This window comes from Falco biarmicus, chromosome 12, assembly GCF_023638135.1.
Source record: "Falco biarmicus isolate bFalBia1 chromosome 12, bFalBia1.pri, whole genome shotgun sequence".
Classification (NCBI taxonomy): Eukaryota; Metazoa; Chordata; class Aves; order Falconiformes; family Falconidae; genus Falco; species Falco biarmicus.
The window spans coordinates 22,700,221-22,708,764 of NC_079299.1; the positions used below are offsets into that span (position 1 = coordinate 22,700,221).

The window sequence follows — 8,544 nt, forward strand, 5'->3', positions numbered from 1 at the left end:
ATAGAAAAAAAAGCTGTTTTCATAACCAAACCCTGTTATAGAGCAAGTGCATCCAATCCCAAATATAGCACTGGTCCTTGGTAATAAAAAATAGAAATAGAAAAACACTGAGGCCTATTTTTGAATATCCTTAAGGTGCTTTATGCCAGCATGAACCTGCTGATACCTGAACAGTTGTGCTGTGGCACTAAAATGGAGAATCCAGGCCAATTACAATTCTTCCTGGCAGCATATTATAAAATCATTATGTAGTATCCAGAAGCATCTTCTTTGCTCATCATTCACTGCTGACAGAACTTAAGCTGCAGAGCAGGCTATTAAGTCAACCTAAAAGCTGCCAAGTCCTGTAAAATGTCAGGAATGCAAATCCTAACGCAGAAACTATTAGAAGCCAAAGGGTTTTTTGCCTGCATTTTGTGTGCATCTGTTGCATGCTGCTCACCCTGCAAATATGCACAAATACTGCTGCTGTACAGAAAAAACAAATAGGAAGTGGTTGGGGTTGACAGAACATCGTTAAGCAGGGGGCATAGTATTCAAAATAAACCAAAAGAAATTGTCAACTAGGTAGATTTATCTCAAAGTAAAACATCTCTAAGGTAGAGGCTTATTTTCATTTTGAGATACAGCATAGGAATACAGTGTGAAACTATAATAATACAATATTAAGGTGAACCTCTGGCTGCAGCAGTAGCAGTTTTTAAATGCATATAACATTTGACAAAGTAACAGGATAAAGATAACAAATATATCAAAGTAGTTTAGACATCAACATATATATGTGTGTATATATATATACACACATATATATAAAAGTACCTTTTAAAATACTTTCAGATGAGAGGTGTGGAAGCAAAAAAGTATTTTTACCCAGTTACATTTACTGAAAGAAAAATAAACAAGCTGTTTGTGTCATTTATGCATTTTCTTCCTGAAAGGAAAAAAGGACTTGGAACATTCAGGACCCTTCTCATTTAAATGTCTGAAACAAAACACAATGGAAGGCATCAACAGTTTGGAAAACAAAGGCTGTCAGTCCATCCACTGCAGACTTCCTGATAAATCCTAACCCCAGTGAGATTTAACGGGCCACATTGGTCACAGCAAAGACCACCCAACCAGTAGCACAAATGCAAATGGTTAATCCTGACTTTATCCAACAGACAGACCTATAACACATTAGTGCTCTGATGAAAACAGCAGGGTAACTTTGAGGAAACTTGGCCTAATTCATGAAAAGAATAACAGAGAAGAATTTACCAAGATTCTTAATACTTGCATAGTAGAAGAACTAATAAAATACACATTTGAGTAGCTGATGTATTGTGACATCATGATTTCACTTTCTGTTGGACCTTTCCATTACACTGATCACTGCCTTGGGAAAATGGTCTTCCCACATCTGCCTGAATGCAGTACTATTGAGCAGACTCAGCAAAAACAAAAGTAAATAAAAATTGGCTTATCTGATGCTCACCAGGCTGGATTTTGACTGGAAAGCAAGGTAAATTGAAATGCTTTCCACTTCATCTTCATGATTTCCGGCTTCATTTCTGGAGAAACAGAGCCATAATTATTCTGACTTCCTAGAATCACTGAGAAGCAAAAAAAAATTTCCTAAACTCTTGATCTAAAGCGTAGCTGTTAGATGACCACAGTCATACATACTCAGATACATCTCTACCTTACTGGCCCTGTATTTTACTGCATTTTTGCAATATTGATGGTAAAGCAAAATAAACTTTTCCAGGGAAAAATACAAAAAGAACTTAACATATATGCATTAAAACATTAAATACTTTACATAAAATGCATATTAAAATGTAGTTGAAGTTAATGTACATAGTTTCTTCCATGTTGCCTAATAATGTTATTTCCAAAATACATCGAAGTTGGATTTTCTCAGTGTGACAAAGTTGTTCTTGAATACAGTTGACAGAGAAATGATGACAGCCGGTGATAATGGACTGAACAGGCACAGGGAAACTGTTGAACTGATGAGTAGTGTTTTGTTTTCCTCACAACATTCACTTCTTAAGCCAACTAATCATGAACATTTATTTTGAAACCTGCAGAAAATTATCTCAGATTTGGTATTTTAACCGTGCCTTATAAACCTTGATATCTATAGGTGACCAACAGAGGATTTTGTCTGGAGTCTCCCCCCTTTCCCATTTTTCGTTTTTCTTTTTTAACAAATTAAGAAATTTGCCTAGTCTGTATGACGTGAATGGAACTTTCTTTGGAGGAAAGGCCATTCAAAACAAACACAGCCCAAACACATGCTTGCAGCATACGGCTGCGAAGCAGCTGGTACTAAATGTATGTACTGAACATGATCTTGCTGCAAAAGCTGGCTCTCTTGATTACCTTTTATTGTGGTCCTCTGCAAACTTCATCCCAAATGCTAGATATCGTTGTGATTCAGAAAGACAGGGAAATGCAACCACTGAACTAGATGATGGACATCAACTAGCTGAGGGAGGAGTCACTTGCAGGGGACCTTATAGAAATGAGCATACAAACCTTACTTCACCTTGTGCGGTTCTGCTGATGTAAATGGCAACATTTTCCTATGTTAAATTAGACCCTGTGCGAAGTTATCATCCAGTCTTTGGTTGGGTGTTGACTTTTCTAAAGGACTGAAATTTCATATATTAGCACCATGATTTATTGGGGGCTGTTCAGCAGAAGGCTCTCATGCAACCTTGGTTTTAATAGATGGAATAAAAGGTCAAAATATGCTATATGGAGGCAGGCAACGTGATTCTCTGTGTCTAGGTCCCTTGCAACATAGGCAGAAAGTTGCAGTTTTTGCTTTAGACACAGCTGACATCATCTCTGCATTGTTATGTCTCTTGTATGTGCACAGCGTGATCTAGAAAGCGAGTTATAATGGAGACAATCCCACTGCAAGGCTGATAGTAAAAGCTGCACAAAAGAACAGTATACTGCTACATACAGCAGAGATACATTGCGGTTCTGTTTGTTGTACTTCTCAAATGATTTCCAGGTGATGAGTTTTGTTAGGATAGAATTAAGATAGGATTTAAAATTTCATTTAAAGGCCTCAAGATTACCTGGGAGCAAACCCCTCCACATTTTAGAGATGAAGTTGAAAAAAGAAACGCTACATATGTGAACAGGAGAAATTGCTGTGATGGATCACACTACTTCTATTTATTTCAAAGCCCTATTACTGCTGTTGTCAAGTAACAGAAACTTCAGAAGAAAGGACAAATAGAACTGGTTCAGGTTAGCTGGGGGTGTTTCAGGAAAGACGAAAACCTTTAGCTGTTAGCCCATCCAAACTTCTTACCTCTTTGCATTAACTCAGTATTCTAATGAAACGTACTTATCTCCTGTATAAGACATTTGGGTCACCTTATAAGAACTCTTAACTTTGTGCTGATTTTTTTTCAAATGGCCTTGTTTCTGAGGCTGTCACTGTCCAGGTAAATGCCTTACACATACAAAGCTTCCTCAACACAAACAGAGATGCTGTGCTGTGCAGATCTGTGATACTTCAGTCAGCTAGCTGGCACAGCCCAGCGCCCATCTTAGAGGCTGAGCCCCCCTTCACCCGCCCCCGCCTCCCTTTACATGCTCACCCTACCCTGCTCTAGAGTACCTTTAAGTTCCTTTTCATCTCTCTCCATCTATCTCAGCAGATCCAGAAGATGGACAATTTGTTCCATGACCCAATGGAAAACTATCAGGGGACAGACAGCTTGTGTTTCTGCGGCTGAGAGCGCCATGAGGTGAGCAACCTTCCACTCTCCCCTCTCCTGCATTACACAGAGGCCAGTGTAGCAATAGCTCAGATACGGCTTTGTGCATGCACAACCCGCTGAAATGGGTTCCCTGGACTTGAGATTACAAAATTTATTTTATCTGCTTTGCAGTCTGTTCTTATGCTGCTGCAGCAGCCAGTGCCACAAAGTCAGGACACATAGGTGTATCTGAGCTGGCATTTGGATTAGCAAGTCAGGTTCAACTAGCACTGAACTGCAGCTAGAAATTCAATACAGTCCGGCCAAGAAGCTTCATAAACACATAATTATGTTCCAGCCTCTGTTTGGAAGGATGGAAACTACACCCAGTCACCACATCTAAACGTGAGGTCACAGATTTTGAGGCCTAATTCTGTGCTATTTTAAAAAACCAACAGAACTCTTGCCCTTTATTGTAAACCTGGTCACAACTTAGTTATCCACAGTAATACAGAGCATTAAAAGAAATCTTTTATAAACAAAATATTTTATTAGACTAGTACATGGGTTATTTTAAATCAAGAACTAAAATACAATTGGTATTAAACTATTGTTTCAGTTCATTTCACTAAAATCAAAATTACTATAGATTAACCTCAGGAGGTAATATTTATCTGGGAAAAGAAAAGGGTTTTAAAAATATAGATGGAATTTCTTTTTCCTCTTTGTATTTAGGTGTTTTGGCAATACAATTTAAACTAGACAACATAGCTAACAGAGCATAAGACTAAGCAAAATCAGAACTTAACTGGAACTCAATATAGACTGTTTTATTGATTTATTCCTGCTTCTGATGTAAAAATTATCCCATCACTACATTTATGTTTCCATTTTGTTAAATATAATTACTTTTCATTAGGCTTTCTGTAAGAGCTCCATCCAAGAAAAACATCTTCAGTATTTAGAAATACTCCGTATTCCTCATGCAGTTACTGGGTAACGGTTTCTAAGAAGAACCCTAGGTAGAGAAATCCCTTCTACTGTTTCTTGTTTTGTAGAAGCACCACACCACCACTGCCCTACCTGGACACTAGTAGTCACATCCAGCCTGGTACAGTACTCAGTAATGGAAAAAATATACTCGGGTGTGGCCTCTGCAGACCACACTATCACCTGAGTGTTCAGTTACAGTGGTTTTTAATAGATTCATAGTTGTAAGAAAACAGCTGGCCATGTGCAAATCAAAGAGCAGTCTCTTCTAAAACAAGAGACCCTTTGTATGATAAGCAGTCCCACTTCAGAATGACGCAGTGGCAAGAGAATACGAGCCTCAACTTACATTAAAAAATGGTAACCTGGCGCATATATATATATATATATATATTCTTCCAGCCCACAGACAGAATTGCAAATTATTACTATTTGTTATTTTAAATCTCAGCTGTATCAGAAACCTTATTCTGACCTAAGCTCTACTACCCTGATGCTGTGCAAACAACGCAGTTACACTGGTGGCTCCTTTGGGATGCTGTTGTAAGTGAAGTTGTTGCTTTGTTATCAGACAGTACGGTTAAAACAGATTACTTCAAATACATTATCTTTTCGGGGATTCACCTAAACTTTTTGGATACATTTCTACAGGCTTGATGATCTACTATTTTTTCTCAGCCCTTGGTTATAAGGTTGCTATTAGCAACACTCTGCTCATCAGCTAAACCAGTGACCATTTTCATGCTCTTCCAAATGCAAAATAAAATCTTCAGACTCTTACTTAAGTAACAAAGGTGTGTTAAGTGAGTCCCACTGGCTCGTTGCATACGCCCCTTTCCTTAAAGCTCCAGCTGGGGCCTGCCTCTGCTCTCTTCATTGATCCCGATTGATCTCAAAGCTCTTGGCTAGATAACGTGAAGAACCTGGACTGCTGCACCATTTTTAAGGGACAGTTGGATGAAAGTGATTCAAATTTTAGCGCTTCCTCTCCCCCACCCACCCAATGTAGGAGCAACATATTCTGATGCAACCTAAACTCTTCGCCAAATAATTTAACCCAGATGAGTAATAGCCTCTTCCAAGGTGAGCATGTCATCCTATGCAAAACTTAACTACATTACTTTAAACTCATGTCAAGTTAAACAAAGGAACCTTTCTTGTATATAGGATTCCTCCTACACACTCGTTTCCTGGTAGGTTTCTGCACTTTTTGCTGATCTTTTATTGCTGCCCATGTGCCAGACACTCTTCTGCCAGCACTTCAATATCCCTGTTCTCAAAAGAACTGTCATGGATTTATTCTAAAATACAGTATTTGATTGCTTATATATGGTCAGACATTCAGCCCAATGTATATATAGCAAACAAGTTTTGAAAAACACAGGTTTTCCAACAAGTGTTTACATTTCCATTTAATATGTGAATACCTTCCCATTATATAGTAAGAATACGAAGTATGGAAAAAATAAATTATAAAAAGATAAAGATCTGGGAAAGGGAAATCTTTGGGTTTATAAAGTTGTCTCCTGCATCTAGTGGAAACAGCACATACACGTTATAAAGCTGTACACAGTACTGTAATACGTATAACATAATTTTCCTATTTCCTGGAAGAGAGTCATGAAAGCCATTTACAAACAACTAGCTCGTATTTTCTCCAGAATAAATAACATGAAATTCATGTAGACACTGGAGTAAGGAGGGATTGTATAGCAGTGCTGTTAAAACAGTCCAAAAAAGCACTGATTCGGCAGTTGAATCTGAAGAGTCACATACGTGAGCAAGGCCAAGAAGAGTTTCTCCAGAAAGTCTGGTTAAAATTCACTCATAAAATCAGACAGAACAATATTAACTTTTAAAGAGTCTGACAGTACAGTAAGACCAGTGAAAATATCTGTCTTATCAATTACATTCCAACAAAAATCAGAATCTGAGTTACAAGTATACTGCATATCTGCAATAAGCACCAAGATAATATAAAGTAAAAACTTTGCCGTTGAGTCCCTCTGATAAATGGTCCCCTACACGAATTTTTAATGTACATTTAAGTACTTCTGGCAAAAGGTACAGATTCCATAAAAGTCACTGCAAAGTCTGAAAAAAAATCTAAAACTTGAAAAAAGATCAAAGGTAGAGCATTTGCTAATGGTCTGATACATAATAAATGCTGGGTTTAGAGACATCAAAATTCACTCCAGTTCCTGAGATAAACTGCAGATCAATTACACAGATTTACCAGGTTGTACCGCACTCTCTTCCTCACCTTCTTTTACACACTGCAAACAAGGTTTGAACTGAAGGTTGTGTTAAACTTGTAAGTCAGCAAAGCATGTGAAAGATCAAAACATTCAAATTTCCTTTTCCACTATAAAAACAAGAGACTGGCCACTTAGGTCAGAGACAGATAGACTTTAGCCACAGTCTGTCAAAATAATTTCCAGACAGAGGCAGTCGTTTTAAATTAACTGCACTTGCATCTTTTCAATTAATCTAATTCATTGTTTCTACCCTGTTTTCACTGACAACTGTGCTCTTATTCATCCATCTGCTGTTTAAGAAAGCATACCGTGCACGAGTTCAAAATCCTAGGGTCAATTTTTTTAACAGAGTGTGAGTCACCTAACAACAGCTCAGCGCGTCTCTGGGTTGTATGCTGGAACCATCAAGGTGCTCCATTATTACTAGCCACGTGGTCAGTTTCTAACTTAGAATTAATGTTGTGCTCCATCTTCTGTAAAACTGCTGGAAGATCCAGAACAGAAGAAATAATATAATGAGGTACTGGGGAGATATCTACTGGGGCAGTCATCGCCTTGTTCAACCAGACAGTTGCTTTCAAGCCAGCATTGAGGCCTCCTTGAATATCTGTATCTAGAGAGTCACCAACCATAACACACTCGGCGGGCTGCACCCCCAGGAGATCACAGGAGTAATAAAATATGGATGGCGCCGGTTTCTCTTCTTTCTGCTCTCCTCCCACAACGATGGCATCGAAGTAAGGCTGGCAGGCGCAGGCCTCGATCTTCTCCCTCTGCGTCTGCTTGTCGCCGTTGGTGAGAAGCAGCAGGCGGACCCGCTTGCGCAGCTCGGTGAGCATGTCCCGCGTGTCCTCGGGCAGCGTGAGGTGCTGCAGGCGGGTGGTTTTCCACAAGAAATAGCACTCGGCGGCCAGGTTGCGGTTCGCCTCCCCGCCGACGGTCTCCTGGATCGCCTCCTCCCAGTGGGAGATCCGCAGGTCGGTGATACACATCTTGGCGGGATCGTGGCACTCCCTCAGCAGCTTGGCCTGCACCTTCTCGCAAATGGCGCGGGCCTCCCCCTCACCGCAGTGGTGCTTGGCCTGCAGGGCGCTTATCACCTTCAACACACAGGGCGCTCCCGTCAGCGCGCAGCGCCCACAGGGCCCGCCCGGCCGTCACCGGCCACCGCGCCAGCCGGGAAGGGGAGCGGGAGCCGCGGCCGCCGGACCGGGAGGGCCCGCGGCCGCAGGCCCCGTGAGGGAACGGGGGCAGTACCTCCTCGATGGCGCGCCGCCCGGCCGCCGCCGTGTCGATCAGCGTGTTGTCCAAGTCGAAGAACACCGCCTTGACGCCGTGCACCCCCATGGCACCGCCTCTCTCGCCAGAGCCGCCCCGCTGTAACGGCCGAGCCGCCGGGGCGGAGGGAGCGCCCCGACCGCCGCCGCCGCCGCCCCGCGCCGCCCCGCCCCCGGGCGAGGCCCCGCCCAGCGCCGGCGCTGGGCGGGGCCTCGCCCGGGGGCGGGGCGGCGCGGGGCGGCCCGTGAGGCGGCGGGCGGAGGCGGGAGGCGGGCGCCGCGGCCTCCTGCCGTAAAGCGCGGGTT

General features: G+C 41.9%; 1 protein-coding gene across 1 annotated transcript; it reads right to left on the reverse strand.

Annotated features, from left to right (window-relative positions):
• Window positions 1–6,088: 6,088 nt before the first annotated feature.
• Window positions 6,089–8,409, reverse strand: NANP (N-acetylneuraminic acid phosphatase). The gene is made up of 2 exons (XM_056357501.1): window positions 8,219–8,409; window positions 6,089–8,061 (listed from the first exon to the last, which is right to left on the reverse strand). Exons 1-2 carry the CDS (start codon window positions 8,306–8,308, stop codon window positions 7,366–7,368), a joined length of 786 nt encoding a protein of 261 aa, XP_056213476.1. The 5' UTR covers window positions 8,309–8,409; the 3' UTR covers window positions 6,089–7,365.
• Window positions 8,410–8,544: the final 135 nt, after the last annotated feature.

Bases quoted from the DNA above. Each gene is read 5' to 3' on its own strand.
- NANP (XM_056357501.1), bottom strand. From the start codon at position 8,308: ATGGGGGTGCACGGCGTCAAGGCGGTGTTCTTCGACTTGGACAACACG. The intron at 8,062-8,218 runs GTACTGCCCCCG...TGTGTGTTGAAG, and splicing joins GGCGGCGCGCCATCGAGGAG to GTGATAAGCGCCCTGCAGGC.